Source organism: Thalia democratica, chromosome 4, assembly GCF_965202585.1.
Source record: "Thalia democratica chromosome 4, ktThaDemo2.hap1.1, whole genome shotgun sequence".
Classification (NCBI taxonomy): domain Eukaryota; kingdom Metazoa; phylum Chordata; class Thaliacea; order Salpida; family Salpidae; genus Thalia; species Thalia democratica.
The window spans coordinates 16,262,527-16,288,303 of record NC_139168.1 but is presented as its reverse complement, the minus strand read 5'-3'; the positions used below and the strand labels follow the sequence as shown (position 1 = coordinate 16,288,303).

General features: G+C 25.0%; 1 protein-coding gene across 1 annotated transcript; it reads right to left on the bottom strand.

Annotated features, from left to right (window-relative positions):
- Positions 1-3,060: 3,060 nt before the first annotated feature.
- LOC145834668 (uncharacterized) lies at positions 3,061-10,354 on the bottom strand. The gene is made up of 10 exons (XM_082942155.1): positions 10,249-10,354; positions 8,521-8,709; positions 7,957-7,998; positions 7,471-7,581; positions 6,139-7,025; positions 5,683-5,845; positions 4,807-5,019; positions 4,437-4,573; positions 3,944-4,172; positions 3,061-3,662 (listed from the first exon to the last, which is right to left on the bottom strand). The coding sequence occupies exons 1-10, from the start codon at positions 10,316-10,318 to the stop codon at positions 3,529-3,531; spliced, it is 2,175 nt and encodes a 724-aa protein (XP_082798281.1). The 5' UTR covers positions 10,319-10,354; the 3' UTR covers positions 3,061-3,528.
- Positions 10,355-25,777: the final 15,423 nt, after the last annotated feature.

Below are 25,777 nucleotides of genomic sequence, written 5' to 3'. Positions count from 1 at the left end.
ACAATCTTCAAAAGTAACTAAAAATTAGCAAAAAGAATCAAAAAACTTTAGTTAGTTTTTAAGTTTATACTAATACAACATAAATGAGAAGTTTGAATATAATATTCTATCATGTAGTTTTAAATAATTATATGTTAGTTTTGAAATTGTCAATGTCTTTAAGTTAAACAATGTACAGTTATTTTTTACAATGCTTTTTTGTTATTTTTTTATCATCAAGCTATTTGGATCCTAATAATATTTTAACTTTTTTTCTTTAACCGGTTTTTAAGTTTGGTTTACTATTACAAACATTTAGAAAAAGAACAAGTAATTTTCAAACGAAAACAATAAACTGACAATTAGAATGAAGTCAAAAAAATGTATAATAAATTTATATTGTAAAATATAAACAGTTGGTATAATTTGAGAGCTTTTCACTTTTATCTACTTTACTTTTTTTTTTACAAATGTATTTTATTGTTGGCTTAGTTTAAAAAATAAACTCGATCTTTTTATAACACTAATTTTATTGTCAAAATAAAACAGATTTATAAAAGTTGAAAAATAAGGTAAAGTCCAAAACAAAACTAGTCATTAGTTTGATAGTTGATAATGTGCAACTATTTTTATTAATATCTACTCACTTAACATTCGAAAAATTTTTACATTTAAAAATCATTCTTAGAAGAGTTACTTAAATTAAAACTTTAAGCAAAAGTTTTTTTCATTGTTTTTCAAAGTAGCATGTTAATTAAAAAAAGAAATACATCTTAAAGTTTGCGTTTTAGAAAACTTAATAAAATCCTAACCATCGTTCTGACGTTTTTGATAAAAACAATGCAAAACAAAAACTTATACAAAAAAATTAGAATATGTAACAAGTTTTAGTCGAAAATAGTATAAATAGTTTAACTTATCTATCGACTTTACTTATCTTCAAGGTTGTTAAAGACCATTTTTTGTTTTTCATGACTACGGTCTTCAAATGAAAATTGACCTTTTTAGTTGTTTTTTTATTAAAACAGTATTAAATTTCAAAACAATCAATTATTCATTACTAAAACAACAAAGTAAATAGATTGTTAAAAAACTTAAGTAACTTTTTTTAAATGCTATACAAAATATTGAGTAGTCTTAAATGCTTGTCTGATATTGTGAATAAAAAACTAAAATCAGCTATCTTGTACAACTACAGAAAAAATTAAAGACTAATGTTATAATAACTTCAAAATAACTTATCAAAATACCGAGATCACTAATAACATTTTACTAAAGTATAAAACTAATCAGAAACTTGTTATGTTTTTACAAGTCGTACTGAAGATTTGTAATTAAGCTGTAAATATAAGTATAGCATAAACTTAGAATGTAGTTTTTTTAAAGACATAGAAACTACTAGAAAATTTTAAAACTAAAACAGTTTCTACTAACCTTGCTGATTTTGTTTGCTTTATAAATTAATAGTATAGTACATTTATCAATTACTTAATATTTTTGTAGTTACTAATTGCATTAAAATTTTCAAACTAGTTTTATACAATAAAACTTAGAGAAAGCAATGTAATTAATATTAAAACTAAATTATTTAATTGTGGACAAACTTTTGTTAGGAAAACGGACTACTTTAGATTTATAATTTTATTTAAGATTTTTTAACATTAGATAAATATTTTTTAAGCAGCTTCGACTTTGTTAAACAAACTTATTTACTTTTTAAAATAAAATTATTATTTAACCTTGTACTTAAAAAGGCAAAAAACACAATTATAAATATTAGCAGGTCCATTTTGATTGTTAGACTTGAACAAAATCTTAAGTAATAAAAAAAAGAATTATCTTTTTACACGTTTTATCTTAAATTGTTGCCAACCTGTTAAATTCTTATTACAAATATACAAGTGTTACTATAAACTAATTTTACTGCAACCGTAGTTTTTCACATCTAAGTAAGTTAAAAAATTAACGGGTGTTATATTGTAATTGAAAGATTTATGTTTTTCAAAAGGTACTAGTTCTTATTACTCACTAATGTTTGTCTATAAAGGCTAAAAAAATACTATGGAAAAATTGAATTAAAAAGTATTACTAACGATCTTTTTTTTAATTTGTTAAACTTTTGTATAGTAAACATATCTGAACTATATATTTATTATAATTTTGATTATTTATTTACCAATAAGCGATTAACTTAAGTAAGTTCGGATTGTGATTTAGATTAACAGTGCGCACTAAAAAAGTACGTTTTTGCATTATAAAAGTTACTTTAATATGTTAATCTACATTTTAAATTAAAAAAACCATATCAATAGAAAAGCTTTTAACGAGTGTGTTTTTATTATATGCCGAAAAATAAAATAAAATTTGAACTAATAAAGTTGACACGTTTTGTACTAAAACTTGAACTATTTGTTAAGTTGTTAAAAAATATTTTGCGGTCAACTTTTAAAGAAAATATATTTAAAATTTCATAATTACCTTTGAATACTTGAAAATTTAGATTGCAAATAAACGTGAACTTTTTTTTTTTTTTGAAAATATGCTTGCCTACCGTTTTGGTCTAGCAGACATTCCTTGTTTGAATTAATTTTTTCAAAGTTTTAAAACAAGAAAAAAGTTATTTAAAACAAAAAACCAAATCACATGTTATATACAGTTTTGATACTTTTTTTACTTTTTTATTAAACAAGTGTTGTGCTAGAAACAAGAGTAATATTAATTAAACTAAAGTCTTAGGGTGATTTTTTATCATCTAAATGCTTTGAAACTTACAATTCCACTTAAATAACAAAGTAATATTAAAATATACAATTTTAATAAAACATTTCCTAAAAGTGTTTCGTATTTAATTTAAAAATTAAAACTTTTTATCTATTACTTGTAATTTGAAAAAATACTTTTATACACTAAGGGTTTTAAAAAATAATAAACCTTTGTAATTAGTTTTTTTTTAAATAAACTTTAGTAAGAACTCTTCTTTCTTTTTATTATTAAAAAAACAGTAGAAAAAAAAGTTATAATGTTAAATGTTTTACATGAAACGAAATAAGTATGTCAAACAAACTTAATAAACTTGATGGCAACACGTGAAAACTAATATGTTTATGAGTTTATTAAAAAAAACAATAAAAAAAGATCTTTGCGTTTAAAGCTTCACCTAAATATTTTTTGAAGTACTTCATAATTATAAAAAAGTTCAAAATTATAACAAAAATAAAAGTTGCATGTTTATAATACTTTTTAATTAAAGTTATTAACGACAACTAAATTTAATTGTTAGAACTAAGAATTACAACCATCTAAACTTAACCAATAATACAAACTTATTTACCTTTATAACTCTTTTAGCTTTTATGTATTGAAAAATGTAGCTATTAAGTTGAGCTAAAGAAATAAGCATACGACTTTTGGAACACTTTATCTATTAGATAAATTATCACGACATAAAACACTCTTTTATAATCAAAACACAAATCTTGTTTTACTCCCGAAAAACTATTGAACCTAGTCATTTAGAATTAATGAAGAAAATAAGCTTCTAATGTGTTTTCAGAAATATTCTTGGTCATATGATTTTGTGCTATTTGGTTCTTCTAAGTTATTTTTGTTTTCTTCTTCCACGTCATAATCAGTATATTGCGCTTTCAAGTATTCACTCACTTTTTCAACTACCTCCATTCCATCTTAATAGAAAAAATTACTTAAATTTATTTTTAACAGTTCGAATATGCAGGGTAGTCGTCAGAAATGCAAGAGCGTTACTTTTGCACGGAGCAACAGCTTTACACTTTAGTTTAATCAAAAATTCCAATTTTAAATCGAATTTACAAACTATTTTTTATTATTCATTGAAAACAACGTTTGAAACAAAAAAAGTTTTATCTCATATAAACTCTTAACTATAACACTTAAAGCTCATGTAAGTTTGACTTGATAAATCTCTGAAGCGTCACCATACACTCACCGCAGTTGGAAAACTCCAGGTTGTCCAGGTAGACGTCCTTGCCCGACGCCTCCACCTCCGACGGCCGGAACTCCAGCTGAAACGGCCCTGAGTCGACCAGGTTGAAGTGCACCGAGGCCCGCCGCCACGTGTCGCCCTGCCACGAGTCCCTCGACCACAGCTTGTAGTGGGGCCGCGTCATGTCGTTCTGGTCTCGTCCCAACTTCACGTACAACGTCAGCCGGTCCACCTGAGGGTTAGTGGTTGAAATGGGGTGAAGAATAAAACTGAGTGTTATAATAATAACTTTTAAAACTGAGTTCAATGACTTTTCAGAAGCGAAAAAGTAATAAAAAAGTGAAAAACTTTATTTTTTTTTAGCTCGACTTTTTTCTAATGTTATAGGAACTTTTTATTAGTAGTTTACTTTAAAATGAATCTTATGTTGGTCTTCAAACTGTATTTTGTTGTTCTAGAGAAGATATTTTAAAGACGATACATAAAACAAACTCACAAGTTCATGTCTCATTAAATAGTCAAATTTGAAGTTGCAAGAACAGTTTTGATGAGAGATCAAAACAGGAGACCTGAAAAAAGCAAAGTCCGCATCCAGTTTACCAAATGTATCGAACCTTATAACGTTTCCATGACCTAAAGATATTGAGTCATGTTTTTAATTATTTCAGGTAAACATAACTCTAACACAAAGGTTAGTTTTCAATTGAAAAATACTTGTCATTTGTTGATAAAATAATCATTGCCTCTACAAAAATTAATTATGGAAAATATGCAGTCAACTCAAACACTATATTGAAAACTAAAGTTCTTGAAAAAAATTATCCTTCCCTTTTTTTATCTATATAGTACTCGTGTGTGTCTCAAACCTTCAAAATGATTGTTTTTTATCAGGTCGGTGTCGTTGTGGTTCCCAACATTGAACCCCAATGAGGTGAGCTGGAAGTCGGGGTAATCCCCCTCAGACCACTCGTCTCCCGCCCACAGGTCGCTCGTCCCCCACATGCACAACCTCGCCGTGATGTTGTCCCAATTGCCGTCGTCGAAGTTGCAGTCCAGAAAGTGGCTATGGTTGCTTGGAACTGGTAAACCAAAATTACTTTATAATCTAACAAGTTACACAGATATTCAAATGTATTCTTTTTCTAGAGTGAACTCGTATATATTACTCGAGCTAAAAACTTAGACAATTTCTAATACTTTAAAATTAGCAGTCTAAAAAGTGGCTTCGGCTGCCGAAAACTTGTGATAACATTTTTTTTTGGTGATAAACTAGAAATACTAGGTGGTAGTGTACAGGAGCAGTGTTTCTTACAAAGTGCAATCAAACAAATAACTTTAGTTAAAAGTTTTTTAATTAAAAAAAAAATTTAAGAGTTTATTCTTTGAATAACTTATTTTACAAACTAAGTTATTTGTTTTCTTAAAACCAAAACATATAATAAGATTTATTAATATGTTAAAAGTGTAAAGTTTATTGAAGTATAATGAAAAGTTATATTTAAAGTACATATTACTATAATGGCATACTAGATAAAAAACAGTTCACAACTTTTGTATAAAAGTGTAGATCCTTTTTTATTATAAGTCTTGATTGAACTTTAAGGCTATAATTGATAAGTAAATTAAATTTGAAAGTATTCAACTTCAATGTCTAACTGTAGAACTAAATTATAAAAGATTTACTAAACCTTTTTAAACTATATCGAAATCCAAAAAAAAGAATAAAGATTTTTTTTACTTACCTGATGTATTAATTTTACAATCGTCGTAAATAGTTCTTATTTGCAGCTCATCAATGCCCACAAGCGGTAAAACATTTTCATATTCAACATAATCAGAATCATAATCTTGACACTGAGCAAACGAACAGTTTCCGCTTTGATCTAATTTTCCCTCAATTACTACCTGCGCAACAAAAACATTAAATAAAAGTAAACTTACTTTGTTGATCAGCTTATATAACTACCTTTGCAAAAAAGTCATAGAAATTGTTGGTAGAATAAATATATAAAACTAGAAAAACAATCAATTATTTATAAAATTTGTTAAACGCAAAAAATAAAAAAATAAAAATAGTTTGTTGGCCTGTTTAAATAATGATGCTGATAGAATAATCTTAAATTAAAACTAAAAATTAATAGAAATATTCTATACGAACAAAGTAAACTGACAAATTATTTAAATAAACAATCAATTACTTGATAATCTTTGTTTGGTTCAACATCCTCCAGCAGTACTTGGCTCTGCTCCCACAAATGAGCCGTTCTTTCACCTTCATGCCTCACCTCCATCACCGGCTCATGTTGTGACGTCACAAATTTTACGTCATCGTGCAACGTTTCAGTGGAAGGCACAAAGTACGCTCTGACGTGGCCGTGGCGGCACGTCATCGCGGTGAAAATGGAAATTTCGACGCGGTTGCGGGAGGGGCGGACGATGGGCGAAATCATGAAAGCGGTCAGCGTCAAGTTGCCGTTCTCCCGTTCGCCCTCGAGAGCGACGAAGCGCTTTTCTCCAGTCGGAAGGCTCTTCAGTCCCTGCTTGACGCACGGGGCAGATTCAGTCAACCGGAACCGCCCGTCTCGGTCGTTGTCACGTGATTCGAGCAGCAGCCAATCGCAGTCGATTTTTCCGTGTTCATTGAACTCGAATGAGCACCGGTTCAAGTTTCCCTCGATCGCTTTGAAAGGTGGCTTCTGATTGGAGAATCGGTGGCTGAGGTAGCTGTCCATCGCCGACTGGTACTTGGGCGGGTTGCGCTGCTCGAAAGCGAATCTGATTGTCGGCACGTACACGGGGGAGGAGGTCAAAACGATGACCTGTACTTTTCGCGCCATTTCCAGAAGAGTTTTTGGCTTTTTGACGAACTGCCTCCTGAAAGCGGCGCATTGGTCGCTGGTGAATTTTGTTTTTGAAACATTTTGGGTTTTCCCCTCCTCCAAGACCGCGTACCCGTCGATGTTGAGGCCCGATATGCGGATCTCGATGCTGGTTTTTGATTGGTCGGTTTCGACGTACGGGGAAACGTACATGAGCTCGGTGTCGTTCGGAAACGAAGTCAGGAGTTTCTTGTAAATTTTCCAACCTGTTGAATAAAGTTTGTAAAAAAAATTTCATGAGCAGAAACTGCTAACTGTTTACAACGCATTATTTGTTGGATGTTAATTGGATTAAATGCATTAACTAAAACTTTAAATGTAGAAATCTTGTTACTATTGAAAAATGTATTCAAGTTTTATTTAAAAAATATTTCTGTCTCAACTATCAGCTAGTTCTTAGCCACATAATAGTTCCAGAAAAATTACGTTGTGAATTCAATCATAATTCATTATCTATTTTTTAAGTATCAAGTTTTTTTTTCTAGATATAAAAGAAATTGAAAAAAACTTAAAGATAGTTTTTATACATTGTGAGTACTAATGAAATTTAGTTTTTTACATTAATAAAATTAAATCATAACATTAAACTCAAACCAGTTAGTCATATTTACACGTCAACCACTATTCTGAATATTATCAATTGTTTGTAACCTTTTTGTCGTGGGCGGAACAGTCTCCATGAAACAGCAGCGGAATTTCTGCATGATTCAATCACGTTGTATTTCTCACCACAAGTTTCATCTTCACCAAATTCATTCAAATCTGTTTAAAGTAATTTCTTATTTTTTTGAGTTTATTTTCTCATATTTAAATGAAGTAACTACAGCTTTTTAATCCGTAGAAGATCTTAAAACGCTAAAAGTTTCATTAAAGTCTATTACAATCTTACTTATTTAAACGGTTATTCAAGCAGTGATTTATTTTTTAAAGTACATTTTACATTATATCATATTAAGTTAGTAGTTTGTAGTAGTAAGCTGGACTTTTAATAGAAAAAATGTTTTGCACCACTATGACAAAAGTATAAAAGTAAAACCGATTTTGTTTGTTCTAATAAAATTAAAATAAGAGATTTTAAAACATAAGCTTAGGTATAAGAAAAAAACATCTTTTCAAAATTCATAATAAATAACTCACCTTTAAGAACATTGTTGTAATTCAAAGAACATACATCTGGTTCTGTTAAAATTTAAAAACGTTTAGTTAAAGTTGATTGTTTTTCAAATATTACAAAATCTTAGCTACAAAAATGAAACAAAGTTAAACTAAAACTCTAAAGCACATTATGAATAATAAATATTTTAGTTTCAAAATATTATTACAACGTTTACTTACGTAAAATTATATATATATATACTAGCAATTACAAATCAAAAATGAACTGTACAAATTAACAACTATAAGCTAGTCAATATTCACGAAATATTTTGATGTTTAGCTTTGACTTGCAAGTTAAAAACCTTCTACTAACTCTGCAAATATTCTAGTTGGATAAAATAATTTTTACTGTTCCATTTTTTCAAGTTTTAGTAAGCAAAATCAAGACCAATATTTAAAACTAAGTCACATTGTTTTTGGCAGATTAGACTTGTTGCTACTAAAAAAAACCTTAAATTAAATTATTTATTTTAATTATCTTTAACAATCATTAAGTTTTTCACGAATATAAGAAAATCAAGTTTTCAAAGAAATGAAACTAACTAGGCAGTAACAGGAAAACGATGAAGGAGAAAAGTCCAAGTACGCACACCACAGTGAAAATAAGCTGCACTTTCGAACATTCTCTCAACCTCGTCACTATTTGCATATTTTTCTTCATTCGCTCCTGAGAACTCGTGCTATTTGATGATGTTTCCGGTATAAGAGGCTGGGCTGTCGTGCTTACTAAACCTGACAAAAGAAATGGTATCAAAATTGTTTCTTACTAGCTACTTAACAAAAAAATACTATGTTTTAAAATCCACTAAAAAAGTATATATATAAGTAAGTTTATACTTGTCTAACAAACTTCTCTAAATTTTTTTTTTAATTTTTGCAAAAACTAATTTAGATTAAGAATACTTTGTTTTTTATACTTTACTTAAACTAGGAGTTTAATTAGATCTATAAACACTCTTGTGCCTTACTGAAACTAGCAAAATTATCTAATCAAAAAACTCAAGACTTTTTTGGAAATTACTTAGTTAAATTAAAAAGATGGATAAATTATAAAAGCTATTTTAGTTTTTTAATTTTTTAAAGTCTTAAAAAACTGTTGTACACTGCGGTTTATAGACAGTTTATAGATTTAAAATTGAAAGTATTTTTAGCAAAGCATTTCAGTTAGATATTTAGTTTTTTATCTAACTATAGAATTTTTTGCACAAAACAGTGTTCAATTTTAAAAGTAATATATTCTGTTGTGTAATTAAAAACGTATAAGAAGCAGTTTAAATTTTTTTTTCATTGTAAAAAAACAGCTAAATTTTTATTATTATCAGCGATTTACTTTTCATTATATTTTAGAATCACATGTATTGTTGTACTTACATCATTGCTTATGATTAAACAGCGCATTTTTCGTTAATATGTGTGAACGAGAAGTTTAACTATTTAAAATTATTTAAAAAGTATTATAGTATTTTATCTTTTAAGTATTACTTAAAGTATAAATAGCTAAACAAAAAAAAAAAAACACTAGGTTTTTCTTTTAGAAATTGTTATTTTTTTGTTTATTTATTCAATAAATTTTAATTCTTGTTATAGTTCATGATTTACAAACTTTTTTTTAGCTGATATCTCTAAATAAAGCGTTATTCTAACGTGCTAAAGAAAAAATATTTTCACGTTTTATATGCTGTACAAACAGAGCAGAACATTAAAATTCCAAACCATAACTTCATTATTTATATGCTTACAACAATTTTAATTTTACTTCTTTTTTTGCAGAGGCTAAACTAAGCATAAAATTATTTTAAGGTATTACTTTAATAAACTTGTTGTGTTTTCATTTTGACATATTTGTTTATCTCATTTCTGATTAACTACATAAACAAAGAATATAGTACATTTAACTTTAAACAAAAATATATTTGCAAGTAAAACAAATTGTTTTTATAGTTTAATTATGAGAAAGTTTTTTTTGGTTAAGATTTTACAAAATAAATGAATTACTATGCAAAGGAAAATAAGCATTTTAAGTACTTATTTTAAACTAAAAGTTAACTGTTACAACAAAAAATTTGTAAAAAAACGTTTTAAACAACAAAACTAGTTTACTTTTGTTCGCAGTTTTTATTTAAAACTCACTACAGTTTCAAAACAAACTTAAAAAGTTATGTAAAGAATGACGAGCTTTGTTCACCACAAAATTTTCCTTATACATTTACTCGAAGTAAGTATTTTACTTATAACAATTCGAAAATTTAATAACAAAAGTATTTAACTCACGCCCATCTCTTTGGTTGATGTTGATGTAAACTTGAGTGATTTTTTCTGAATTAATTTCTTCAACTGGCATGACTTTCTGACTTTTACAAAGTTAAACAATAAATCTGTGGTAAATAAGAATATCATTCAACAAAAAGAGTTTTTGTTCTAAAAAATAACAAACTGTATATAATAAGTAAACAAAAAACAAATAAAACAGTGTATAAATTTAACTTATTGTTTACAATTTCTATGATTTAGTATAAATAAATAATATATTTGTATAACTAGTATTACACTTTAAAAATTAATGTAAAACACAATGAGTGGTAACCTGTACTTTTAAGATTGTATTATTCCAACAAAACTATGAAAATATTTTTATATTACTTACTAAAGTAAGCTAAACTAAAACATTTCATAAACTTAAATTGAAAAAACATTATGAACAATAAGCTGCTAAAGAAAGCATTGAATAAAAAAATTATTTCTTCATAAATTAGTCTGCTAGTTTAAAGTAACATTTGAACTAATATCTAAAACTTAGACAAACATTTATGTTTTTAATTAGCGCTATGAAAAAAAAGCAAAAAAAAAACCACTTAAAATAAATTTATTGAAAAACAAACTAGCTAACTGACAACAAATAAATCTATTGTCGAATAAAGCATGTAGCTTAACGCACGCTTCTCGTTTTTACACGAATAAATTTGTTTATCGTTGAACATTTTTCTTGTTTTGCCGACATAAAAATTTATATTATATAAAACAAAAAAAAAACTTTAAAGATTTTCTTTCACTACCTTTGACTTATGCAACATGCAGAATTGAATACACTTTGAAAAAAAAAAAGCGAAAAACCTCTTTTTTAAAAGTAATAATCTTTTGTGTGTTGTTAAATACGCTTTGCGCTTTCAGGTAATTAATTATTAAATCCTTTTTATGAAAAAAAGTATACACGTTTTTTTTTTGAAATTCTCCTGTTATTTTTTTTAGACTTTTCCTCGAACACAGATTAAAATACATTTTTTTAAGTTTTTTGCATTTTATGTTGTAAATATAAATTGATTTTATAGAAAACTGTTAAATAAATAATATAGTACTCAAAATATTTACAAAATACGTGTTAGTTGAACAGTATAAATAGAAAGTTAATATTCTGAATAAGTTTATTTTATATAGAAAAAATTAAATCGGTACAATCTCCAAATATATTTATACGAATTGGACTTAATCTAAAATTTTTTACTAAAATCTATTAATTTTATTACATTAAATACGGTTTTCAGATATGGTTCATTAACAGATTTTTTAATCACAAAATATAAAAGAAAACATAAATTTGTTTTATTAGTATACTGTCAACTATATTTTGTACAAAAACAAATATATCAATACACTTTAACATGCGATAAGTGTAAAATATCACTTATTGCATTGTATTTTTCTGCGTTTTAATTACTTTAAAAAGTTTTAAAAATAAAATACCAAGTCATGATAAAATTATGTAAATGTAATTACGACTTGATTTATATTCTTAAAATGAAAATAAACTACGAGTATAAATTTTGGATAAGAAGCAATTAACGTTTTAATCAATACTTTTCAATACGTCCACCTGTAAAACACATCCGATTGCAATAACACGGATAAAAAACATACGATGCATGTTAACTTCTATAATAGTACTTTTTTTGAGATTTTATATTTTTAAATTCACTAATTACTTTATAGAGGAATTGCTATATAGTTCATACATTTAAAAGCTGTTTTTTAATAGCTCAAAGTTAGCTTTTATAGTTTTAAAGTGAGTACATAAGACAGAAGTGCAAGTGTCAGTTTTATAAAACGACAGCTGTTTCGACAGACAAAAAAATGCAAGTATACTTATCAGTCTCATCTAAGTAAGCAAAAAAAAGCAAGCTTGTTTTCATGTTGGTTTACTTTAATTATGAAAAATTTAGATTTAATATTGATTTTTAGTATGTTTTGGTAAAGTAAGTTAGGGATAAGGGTATTAAGAAAACAAAAACAAAATTTTTCTAAAATTGCTGACTTAGCAAATATGCAAATCAGACTTATATTTAAGTATACTTTCCGACTCCTCAGGGTTCAACAAAACAGTGATGTTAGTAGCACGTTATGGCATTCTATAAGTATCAAAAAAAACTATTCATGCGTAAGATAAAGTTTAATTTTATTGGTTGATTGTTTGGACTTAATTAGATAATGTAAATTATAGTACTGAATTGAATTAAAGCGAAGTTAACTTAAATGTTTTGTTTAACACTATTTAAACACAAATTAAACATGTTGACTGGTAAAGTTAGAATACGAAATATATTCGCTAACTAATAGCTGTTTAATGTAAAAAGAAGATTTAACTATAAAAAAGTGCTAGTAAACACAAATAAAAAAAATATGTAACACGATAAATAAAATTATATTAAAATATTAAAAATTCTAGTTTGTAAAACAACACTTATAGACATGTAATTTATAACTTTACCTTATTTTATCTTTCCTTCTCTTCAACAAAAACTTTTTTCTATTTTTCAAAAATTCCAAAGTTTTTAATTAAAGTAACAAATAGATATATATAAAAGTAGTAGCATTTTAAAGTAGTATTTATAAAATTAGAAATGTTTTCATTAAAAAAGTGCTTTGTAAAACTTTTGATAAAAATAAGTTATAAAACTGTATACAATGGTGAAACTGCTTAAAAAAATTAACTTGGGTAATTATTAGTTTATGTAGCTGTTAGTTTAAAACATAGCTTGATATTGCTTAATGTTTAAGTTCATGGAAATTTTCTTTTACTACTGCATGAAAGCTTATTTAAAACATATTATTAAAAAGGAGAAAATAAACTCTACAAACTAGGTTTGAATAAAAATTATATTATTTATGCTTATTTATTTATTTAATTATTTATAAATTGAAAATATTTATTTCTTCTATGAAAAAATTAAATTCGATAGCACCAGAAAATAAACTTGTATACAACTTTATTTACAAGTCAGAAGCACTTATAATAAAATCAGTCTACTTTGTATAACGATTTCCTGTGGTATGTTTTAGAATGAAATTGTGTTAAAGTTTAAAAAATTAAATTTGAAATAAAGCTGTTTTCCCTAAATAAAAGTTTAAATAAATTCTTTTAGCATAACTTTGTTTAGAAATATGTTGTTTAAACATTTTATTTATGTATACAAATTGTTAGAAAACTTTGTGATAAAATGTTGTTTAAGAAAAAATTAAGAAACTTAAACTTGCTTTTTAAATAAAAATTTTAAGTATATGTTTAGAGTTTAAAAGGTTAATACCTACAAGTAAAAAAATACTTTTTTTTGTTACTTACAAATGCGACTTCAATTATTTAAATTATATTTTAACCTGAAAAAAATATTAAAGTAGTTAGTAGATTAAAAACTTAGCTAAAATATATTTTTAGTAAAAATTCTAAGTTTGTCTGTATGTTTTTAAAAAAATAGAATATATATAAAATAATTTTCATGTTTAATAACATCAACTACAAAAATGGAAAGTTTTAATATTTTTATATTGTATAACACCATAGTTTATATAATAATACCAGTATATTGTTACTGTTAAAAATGTCTAAAATATAGAAAACTTTATAATGTTTGTTTTGTGTTTACTTATATAGTTTCAAGACTAGAGTTTTTTTTATAGCTTAAATTTTTTAGAGAAGTTTAAAAGATTACTGGAATATGTAGATGCTGAAATGATGAAAGCTAAATCTATATTTAAACAAATAACATGAAATCAGTATTGTGTTTTGAATAAACCCAATGGTTTACAAATACACATTACAGTGATAGATTTTGATTATACAAAAAATCAATGCGTACTTGTAAAAATTACTTATTTTTAGTAATGAGTTGATTTAAAAGAAGAATAGATTAGAATAATTTTGTTAAAGATTAAAAACTTCAACAACAAATTTTCAATCAGATTGACTAAATAAGAAAAACTACATAGAATAATAGTTGATATCTTTTTCATAAATTATTTAAATTAATTATTTTATTCTAGTAGTATTCGCCTCATTTTTTTCTTAATATGGGTTACAATATTTTTAAAAATGTTTACCTTATAAAAATTATAAATCAATTATTACTGTTACAATTAAGACTTATGTTGCTAAAGTAACACGACAAATTCGAGTTAAAATTTACTTAAGGTATAAAAAACAAATGATTTTAAACATTTTCTCTCAAAACTTCGGCTTTTATAATTTCGAATCAAATATAAACTTATTTTATAAAAAAAAACGTAATAAAAATTTAAACGCATTTTGCAATGTAACATTAAATAGGAAATATAAAACAAACTACATTGTGCTTAGTAAAAATGTTATTTATTATAAGTAAATAACAACTATCTGGATTGAGTAAACAGTTTTCGTGATAAATTTTTACCAAAATATAAAACATTACAAAGCAAAATTATATTTGAAATCATATTGGCAAAAAGAATGCTTGCATTCAAATAAAGTACTATTGACTTAACCTTTACAATAGAATCTCACTAACTTTCAATTGATTTTCTTTTTTTAACTTGCACAAATTTTACTTTAGTGGAAATTTATATTTTTATGTGATAAAGGCTTTTAATCAAAGGTCAAATCGAAGTTAGATTTAAAACAATATTTTTCTATATTTAAAAAAATTTCTTACGTGCGTATATAATTACAATAAATTGTAGATCAGATGCTTTGAAAACAAACATGTTTTCTTAAAATTTTGTGCAAAAATAATAGATTTGTAATTGTGCAATCTTCATCTTATGAAAACGAACTGTATTTCTACAAATTTTAAAACAGTTTTGCTTAAAGTACTTGTACGTCTAAGTAGTTTCTAAATGTTCTAAACTATTGTAAACTTTTTGTCTTAATAGGCAATTTCAAAAATTGTGTATATAAAAAAAAGAAATCATGTTCATAAAAACAAAACAAAGTTAACACATTTTACATGTTATAAACTTATCACGTTTTCAGGATTATGAGTTTAATATAGTCACAATAATTACAAATTACTTGAGTGTATACTTTTAGTTGCAAAAGTTTGTTGCTTTTAACTTATAAACTTAAAAAAAAGTAAGTATTCAATTTCGAACGTCAAGGAATATTTTGTTATCGATTTTAAAGAACAATTCATATAAAAATATAAAGTTTACTAAAAGCTATCCAATAAGAAAGCGTAATATTATTATACAGAAAAGTGCTTAGTAGACGTAAAATATAATAGGTTTATACATACATAAATATGTATGAAAGAGTAAAAAAGACTGTTTTAGTATAATTTATTTATTTTAAAGTGTATACTAATAATTTATTCATGTATTTAAGCGTATTTTGTTGTTTTAAAATCCTTTCTAAAAATGCATTAACAAACTACGTTTAATTTATTATTTTTAAAAATAAGTAGTGAAAAAGTTTTCCAAATATTTATAATGATTTTTCATCACTATTCAATGTAATTTAAAATGCTCGACCTAAAAAATCTTGAAAACCAATTTTCTTATTTAATTTTAGCCAGTAGAAATAAATGTTTAATGAGGTTAAAGTTTAATAAATTTAAATAACCTTTATACTCGAAAATTGTTTATTTTTAAACAATAAAATAGTTTTGTATTTAAGACAGAACTTTAAATATGTTTATTTACTGTTTTTTCTCTCCTGTAATTTACAAATAGTAAAAGCTTAAATCTGCTTGTTTCTAAAGTAGCCTCTAAAACCAAAAAAAAAGCTTTGTACGATAACAAAACTAAAAATCTGACTAAACCATACTATAATAACGTGGACAGTTAATTTTTACATTAAACACAAAAACATTAAACTCTGATGAATTATTAATAATACAAATTAAATCAGTTTTTAAATGTTCAGTATATAAAGCCAATGTGCTGATTTTGAAACAATAAATAAAAATTAAATAACACTTTAAATTTAAATTAAACTATATTTATTATTAAAGCAGTTAAATATAGCTTTTGACTCTACTCATTAACAACAAATCACAACAGACAAACGAGCTAAAACTTTTCTAATTACAAGTTAAAAAATAAGCTGAAACGTTTGTAAGTAAAAATAATCAAAGTAACACATGCTAAAAAGTTGAATGCTCACACACTCTCGTCACATCCTGCAAGAAAAAGTAACTAACTGCAAAAAAATGTTCATAACTGTAAAAGAAAAATGTTACTAACTGCAAAAAAAAGTTACTAACTGCAAAGTGATTTTACTAACTGTCACGATTGCTGCTACATTTGATCTACAAGTAACAGGGCATTCGTTTTCAGCTGACTTTTTTTCAGCATTTGACACTTATTGTTTTGTGCTATTTGTTTGAAAATTTCTTTTGTTTCTACTCAGCCGTTTTTACAGGAAGCATTGGCAACTAATGCTTCCTAGCTCAAACTAGCTTAAAGTACTGTTCAAAAAAAAAGATACAATAGCTAAAAATAAAACTTTTATTTTTGATTTTGAAAAAAAATTATAAAATATAGTGTATAATAAATACGAGCCAGTATCTAAAAGTTTGTAAACCAAGTTAATACTTTTTACATTATAAAATATAATTAGCTTAAATTAAAAAACAGTATTTTTTTAATTCAATGTTTTAAAGTAAAAATTATATATTTATCTGTTTTATTAAAAAATACTACCTGTTCAAGAACCGAATTTTCCTAAAGAATTCTAGCTTAATAGAAAAAAAATATAGATAGAAACATATTTTTATTTATTATCAATACTTTATTTGTTTTTTTTTTATAAAAAAAATAATTTTTAACTTTTTTCACTCTTAAATTAGTTTGAAATTTCTTGCATAATTGATAAACTTATCAAATTTTGCTACATAAAAAAATCAACACAATTCTAAAAAGTAGCATACAAAGTTTTATTGTTAATACGAAGGAAGAAATTAACTAAAATATTTTAATTAAAGCAATAATCAAAAAAAAAATTTAGTGTTATCTTTTAGAATAAGTTTTAATTAAAATTGGAATAAAAAAAACATTTCTAGAAGTAAAAAACTGCAATGAAACAGGCCAGAGTTTATAAGGTAATGACGTAGATTGTAGAACAAAATGTAAACAACTAGTTAAAATCTTAAATTTTTTTTATCGCAAAATTAAGACTTTAGTTAGAAACAAGGTTTTATTATTTCTACATTTGAGTGAAACATTTAAAATATAAATTCACAAATCAATAAATTTGTTTATTGCTAAAATTAAAAATTAAAACAACGATGTGAAATAGTGAATAAAAAATTAAAGTATAGTTTTTAAACAAATGCCTCAGTTGTTTATTTAAAAACTTCAAACATAAAAACTAGACTCGAGTATTGAGTTTAGGTTGACTCAGTAGATGATCAAAAACCACTGCGAAGTCTAACAACTTGTAGAACAAGCAACAAAGCATTGTTGTGTAATTTCAGAACAAGAACATTACATATTAGTGCAAAAATTTATTAGTTTTAAACAAACAAGCGGAAACAGCAAGATTTTAAAAAGTGATTGTGAAAAAATAAGGAAACTAGTTTTAAAACCTGCTAAATAAATATATAGTTCTACTTTGTCTATAGTATAAGCACCAGGCTTAAAAAAACATAAGATTGAAAATTTTTTTTTTTTGCAAATGTTTTAATTTTATAATTTTTTTGTATAATATTTTTTTTTTAATAATCTGCAAAATAAAATTTAATATTAAATAACTAAAACAAAACTTATTAGCGCATCTGTTATTAAAATACAGCGTTTGTTATGGTAGATATGTTCTACAACTTTGGAAAAAAATATTGGTTATTACTATATAAATTTGAGCATTAGATGGTTAACTGTTAATTCATATAACCTTTTAAATTTTTTAACGAACTAGGATTTTAGTTTTAATTTTAATAAGGTTGATTTCAGCTTGTTATATTTCAGCATGTGGAACTGCATTTTGTTTATGAAGCAAGTTGGACTTTAGTTTTATTGTAATCATGAATTATTAAAACTTAGTACTATTTAAAAGCAACGTAATATTAAAAGTAAGCTTCGTGAAGCATCAAAAAGATAAAAGTTTTTGTTTTACCTGCATTCTATTGTTACTTAAAAGTTTTTTAATTAAGCTAATAAGATTGTTTTAAAAATAAAATTAATAATAAACGACATTAATTAAAACTTTGCGATTTGTAAAGTTGTTTTTAAAAGTGTGATTAATTTCTACAGTACATGAAAATAGTGTTTATTACGTACTATGTTATGTAAAAGCTATGAATTACAATACTAAATACATAAATTTCTACTTAAATAAATTGAGAAAATTTATATAAACTCTTTTTAAAACTTGAAGCTTTATTTTTTAAATTTTTATCTTGGAAGTATGGCAGTAAGTTTGAAATTAAGGCCTGTTGAAGAAAAAGATGTTGCAGAAATACAGAAAATGATGTTAAACCGAAAGTTCGAGTTGTTTAGTAATTTTCACATATTAAAAGTTATTTGCAATTACAAAATACAGGTTGTTTACAAAAAAATATGCTTAAAACTACCTTTTTTAAGTTTACAAAGCTACCTTTAAGCTACCTTTTTTAAATTTCTTTTATAAGTAAAAAAACTTTTTAAATATTTTATACAGTTTTATCAAATTACATTACAAAATAAACTTAAAAGCAGACAAATTGTAGCCTTTTTGTAATTAAAATTAAAAATAAACAATTTTAAAGAGCTATTTGATAAAAAAGAAAAATACTAACAAATATAAAGTTTTGTTTTAATAACTTATAATGTTAATAATACTAAAAATTGTTTACTAAATTTATTTTAATAAAGAGAGAATAGGTAAGATAGTTTATTTTGAAAGATAGTTAAGAATTGTTTCAAAGCTGTATGAACCACTAAATTATTTGTTAAGAAAAACTTTACAAGTTTTTAAATCTCTAAATGGACTAAGTTTAATTAATTTTCTAAAAAAAGAATGTTCTGTTGTTTAACTTCAACAGTTTATTTTAAAACGTTCGCTTTAAGACATAAAAGACTAGTTAAATAACAAAAAGACTATAACTACGATTGAAAAATTTCTATATTATCCACTTTGGGAATTTCTGATTTTAAATAAGAGTAAGTAACGTACAGCACACGACTTTTTTTTTTGATAAGAAATATTTTTTGAAAACAAATAAAGTTGAGCTTCATTATAAAAAATATTCTAAAATGTTTTCTTATTTATATTCAAGTACACAGTAGTGTTAAATATTTGACATTCTAGTTTTTTCCAGGTACCTTTAGTTCTCGTTGGCTATGAAGCATCTCAATTTTTGAACTTAAACAATATGTGTCTATTTTATTGTTTTTTAATTATATAAAAAAAAATCGAAAAACTAGATCCCATAATCCCATTAAGTTAAACCGTATAATATAACAAATAAAGTCAAGTAAGATGAGTTTTATTGTGATAACACTTTTTTGTTACTTGAATGTAAATTTGATACTTAGCTGTAGTGAAAGTTGGTTTTGTAATACGGTCAAAGAAAAACCTTTTTAGGTTTGAACGCTTGAGATTATTTGCAAAAGGTTTTGAAAGTTTTTTGATTGTTAAACAAAGTTATAAAACGACAGTTACCATACTAACTCTAGTTAAAGTTCAAACAAAAATTTAAAAGTGTTTTTCTGTGTGAAATTGCTTAGTTTCTAGCTAAACTTAGCTTAACTTTCGTCCTTAAAGGGCAAAAACGCTAGAAATATATAAAAAAAACATTTCAATTTTTAAAGGTTTTTTAAAACTAGTATTTTTATGTGATCTTTCACTAAAAACTAATTTATAGAAAAGTTTTTCATATAAGAAAACTATTAACGAAGAGTAGTTTAATTTTGTAAATAAATTAATGAAATATTTAAAACACCTCATTTATTTTCTAGTCTTCATTTTTAAAAACATTTTAACAGATCACACTTATTATGGTATTAAAAAGAAATGACAAGTATTGGTTTCTTATGTATTTCGTATGTAGAAAGCTTAGATGTAGTTTTAAGTTTCGACTAGAGGTATCTTATACATACTAAAACTAAATTTACGTTTATTTGCAATTCAAATTGTTTAAGGGCCTATACATAATTTAAAAAGGTAGTATAGTCAAAACAAGTAAGTTAAGGTTTAACAATAATTATTACCAGTTTAGATTTAAAGTTTTTCTGTTTAATCGATTTACTAAAAAGCTTTCATTTATTTCGTTTTTGTTAGTCGATTATGCGAATATGATTTTTCAATCCGTGTCTATTTTATTGTATTATGATTAAGTAAAAAAAAATTTCATAAAGCTAGATCCCATAATCCCATTAGGTGAAACCGTATAATATAACAAATAAAATATATAAAAGATGAGTTTACAATGTAGTAAACATTGAACAGAACAGATTTACTACTTCAATTTACAAGAAACCATCAAACACAGATGTTCTATTAAATTTTAACTCTTGTACCCCGCAATCATGGAAGAAAAACTTGATTAGAAATTTGCTCACCAGAAATAAAAGATTAGTGTCAGAAAAACTACAGAACCTAGAAATAGAATCTTCATTTCAGAAACGGTTATCCAATTAAATTCATAAACAATGAAATAGAAAAATTTCAAAAATTAGAAGATAAGCCACAAATTCCTAAACAACAGTATTTAACAGTTCCTTATATAAAATAGATTTTAGAAAAACTCAGCAGAAACATAACAAAAAATTTGGAAATAACTGGAATTAATATTAATGTAGCTTTCAGAACATCTAAAGTTGGAAACTACTTTTCATTAAAAATAAGGTCAATAAACTCTACAGAAATTGCATCGTTTAAAGTTTCAATGTCCAGGTGACCTGGATAATCAATATATTGTATAAACGGAGCGACAACTGTTCGTCAGAATTTTAGAACATACATAACCTACAAATAGTGCAGTATTTTTACATATAGAACAATGTAAAATCTGTCAAAATCATAATGATATTTTAAATTGTTTTGAGGTAATTAAATTTTGTAAAAATCTAATTATTTTACTTGCAGTAGAGGCTATAATGATTAAAAAATTATACCTTAACTTAATCATCAACTATGTCCTGATAAAGGATTTATAATTACACTTAACATTTTTAAATATTCCATTTTTGTTTTGATCATCTATTTTAGTTATTATGATTAATGTGATTAGTGTTATATTGATTGCTTCTTTAGTTTACTCGTATTTTGTTTGATTAATTAATATTTTTGAGTATTTATTTTGTTTTGAAAAGGTTAATTAGTTAAATTTTAAAAGCATTGCTCAAAAAACTGTTTAAATGAAAAAAAATGTTATTAGCAATTAATTGGTACATAAGATTAACTAAATAACTTCTTTATTGAAGTTTAGTACAAAATTTGTAATTAAGATTAGTGTTAGAAATAAAACTATCAGTTACCTAAAACTAGGTAGTATTTTACTAAAAATATTTGCTTAAAAAAATTTCACCTTTTTTCTTTACCAATAAACATTATTCAGCTAATTGAGAAATAATTAAGCACTACTTTTTTCAAAAATTTTAAGATAGTCAAACTGGAATACATGAAAATTAGCAAGCTGTATAGGCAGCTTTCTACAAACTCTTTTACATACATTGTAAATCTTTACTTAACTAAAATCTAAAGCAACTGATCTCAGACTGTTTTAATTAACACTTTATTAAACAATAAACAATTGCGATCATAAACTTTGGTCGAAGACCTCATGTACAAAAAAACTTTTCGGTTATCAATCTATACACCACGGTAACAGTTTTATGGCAAACAGGGCTGTTCAAAACCCTTCCTTCTCGCACTGAGGACAAGTGAACGCTTGAGTTTTGTTTTTCAATTCATCAGTGGTTACGTAGCAGGGATGCAAAGGGCAAGTGTAAGCCTGCAAGTCTTTGAAAGCCTCTCTTTTTTCTTTGAGAATCCACAGAGAGTCTCCCGTGTACACCCGTACTTTATCTTCACGTTTTAAAGTAGTTTTGTTAAGGTACTGTGATGGTGATTGTTGTTCAGGATTAGAAGATGCAGTTGATATCATCGGGCATGAATCTTTTTGACTGACAAACCCGCTTGAGTCTATTTCCAATCGGTCTCTATGTCTAAGGCAACCATTCAAAAATTTTTGTGGATCAAAATCGGTTAATTGTTGCTGTGGGTTACCATGATCTGCTGATTGCTCATCATTTCTAATATCACAGTGTATAGGGGATAGTGGGGTATCTTTATAACTTTGATCCTCTATAATTGAATTTGAATTTGTTTTGTTCACATGATTTTTTAAAGTATTAAAATCTTACATTTCGATTTTAAGCATGTTAAAAACTAAATAAAACAAAAAACTTAGATTTTAGATAAATTTAAAGTATGAAACAAATGCAGTTTAATTATAAGTACTTAAAGGATGGATACTTGTTGAAAAAATAAATTAAATGATCTGAAAGCTGCTTTTAGTCAAAAAAACATGTTATCATTATTTTATTAAAACACTTTTAACTTTGAAAATTATTACTTAAAATTTTTACAGTTTTAAGTTAGTGAAGTGTAAAGAGTTTATATTAAGTTTTTAAAAACTAAAAAAAATTAAAAACTTTTTTTTTATATTTAACAATGTGTAAATATAAAGTTTCTAAAATATACATATGAAAATATAAATATAAAGTTAACTATATATTTATATTCCCTTTAAACAAAACTAACCAGTCAAACTGTTTGTAAGCTTTCTGCTAGTAACTGTTTCTTTTTCAACACTTTTAACACTTTTATGTGATGTTTTTTGAACTTTTATTGTTGTGTTGTGGTTAACAATACTTTGTTTTCTTTTTCTACTTGACATATTCGACTTAGAACTTAAACTTTAAAAAATATTTTATTAGTTCCATAGTTTTAAAGAACAGTGCTTTTAAAGGGCCCGAGTATAGAATTTAAATAATAAATTCATACAGACTTGTTAGTAACTACTTAGTTAATATAAAATATTTTTAACAAAATACTACATATACATAGATTTAAAAACTAATAATGATTCAAAGCTAATTTAACTGGTTTGAAACAGAACAAATTTATTAAACAGCTGAGAAAACAAAATATTTCGCATTTTAATCCAAAATGTTCTAAATAAAGCATGTTTGTGTATGCTTAGTACTCTTGAAAAATAAATTAAGCTAATTGTTTTGCTTATGTAAAACACTTCATTAAGGTTGTGTTTTCAATATATTAAAGTTATCATAAGTGATATTAATTTTTTTTTTTGCAAAACTATTGAAATCTAAAAAAATGTTTTATAAGTCTTTCAGGAAATTGAACTTACACTGTTCTACTTTTATTTCAGTTAAAACTTTCATTTATTTAATTTAAGCTGATTAAAATAATTAATTAGTAAGTACCATGACAATAATATTCTAAATAGCTCTGAAAATGTTAGTTACTGTATAAGGATGGATAGCAGTGCCTTTAATTTATTAGTAATACTCATTATAATTAAGTAGATCTTTATTTAGTTACTAGCTAATTAAAACTAGATTCTTTTTGAGACTACTATATATAAATCATACAAGACTGTTTGGGTGATGTATACTTTGTATAAAAGAATTACAAAACACTATAATAACAATACTTTTTCAAAAAAATAAGTTATTTTACAAAAAACTTAGAATGAAAAAAAAACTTAAAAACAATTTAAGTCTAAGTGAAACATACTTAAAAACATTAACTAATGTCAAATATAATATGTTCAAAAACTTTGAAATATAATAAAACAAAAAGATAAATAAAAATTGTTTAAAAAAACATTCTTATATTTAAACCACACAAATACACTACTAGATTTACTATCTATGCACATGGTTGCTACAAGCTGAGAAAAATTTCCTGACTTTTCCTGACTTTTTTGACTTTCTTAAATCAGTTTTACTAATATAAATTTTTCACTTATTTTAATGAAATACTACCAAACTATTTTATATAAACTCCTTAAATTAAAAATCAATTAAAAAAGAATATACTTAAGTAACTGTAAAAAAAAGACATAAAAAAGTAAACTATATATCTGTTGTATAAAATATTTCCTCTTATCATTTAGTATGAAATTTCTATCAAATAAATATGCTCTTATTTACTTTAAAAACTTAAGTTACTCTACAAAAAATACAAAGAATAAGTAAACTTGGCATATACCTCTCTTATAACTTAGTTTATAAATTTAAACAACTTTGAAAAAATTATAAAGATGTAAAGTATACACAAGTATGTATGTATACTTGTTTAACTGTATAAATATGTACTATGTATAAATATGTAAAGTATACTTGTTACATAAAATACTCGACTAATTGCTTAGTTATAAAGAACTCAATTATTTAAACAAAAAACACGTGGATTCTAAAATTATGCTAGATAAACTTTTGTGTATATATCACAGTTTCACTATGGAAGTGTCCTTGCTACAGATCATCAATACTAAAAAGCTTACAAAATCTACTTGTTCAAGTAGGGTCCTTGTTCAATATGTTAATAGAAAATTTTTGCAGTTTTTTTAAGGATATTTCACTAATTTATACCAGGTGAAGGCATTGGAAATAAAATTAAATATGTTTGTAAACTTCTAGGAAAATTTTGGAATTAATTAATTTTTACAATTTGAAGGCTTTGGAAAACAAGGAATTTTGTAAATTTAAACTGACAAAATCTGACTTTTTTTTTGATTTTATCAAATTCCTGACTTTTTTACAAAACCCCCCATCTTTTCTTGACTTTGTCATTTTTTAAATTTTTATTTGATTTCCTGACTTTTCCTGACCGAGTGGCAACCCTGCATTAATATCTTTGAAAATGTATTGTACTCATTTGAATATATTAGTAAAACATAATGAACATTTAATTTTTTAATTATTTTTTCTACAAAAATTCATTAAAACATTTAGTGGCATGTTGTTTATATAATTTTTACTACTTAATTTTTATATGTATGCAATATCTATACTTACATTTTTGATTTTCCAACTAAACCTTTTTTATCTTTTTGAGGAACTCTAAAGCGGGTTAATCATTTTAGAAAAAAATAGGTATAAAGTACAAATATTAGCTTTTTATTATCATATATTGCAATAAAATTTACCATTTATTTCAAACTTTAAAAACTACCTATGATAAAATTGCAACTAGTTACAATGAACTGTTATGTCTTTACCTCTTACTTTAATTCTTTGATTTAAAATAAATAGGAGAAGGGTTTTAAAAATTATATAAAAAAGAAATCAGTATTGAAATATTAAATTTACTTATTAAATAAGCATTTATAAAAGTAGCAGTACTGTTCACTAATTTCGTCTTTACAAACTCTCACAGTATTAGTATTTATAATTTAAATACACCAGAATAACTTAAATATAAATTAAAAATGTACTTGACTTTACAAAAAAATATCCTTACTAGGTTTTTTATTTCAATCTGTCACTCCTAACTCTGTTAGCTAAAACTGATATTATTGAATGCCTTCAGCTTAAATAGTTTTAT

Bases quoted from the DNA above. Each gene is read 5' to 3' on its own strand.
- LOC145834668 (XM_082942155.1), bottom strand. From the start codon at position 10,318: ATGCCAGTTGAAGAAATTAATTCAGAAAAAATCACTCAAGTTTACATC. The intron at 4,574-4,806 runs GTTTGAGACACA...CAATATCTTTAG, and splicing joins AAAAAACAATCATTTTGAAG to GTCATGGAAACGTTATAAGG. The intron at 3,663-3,943 runs GTGAGTGTATGG...TTTTCTATTAAG, and splicing joins CCTGGAGTTTTCCAACTGCG to ATGGAATGGAGGTAGTTGAA.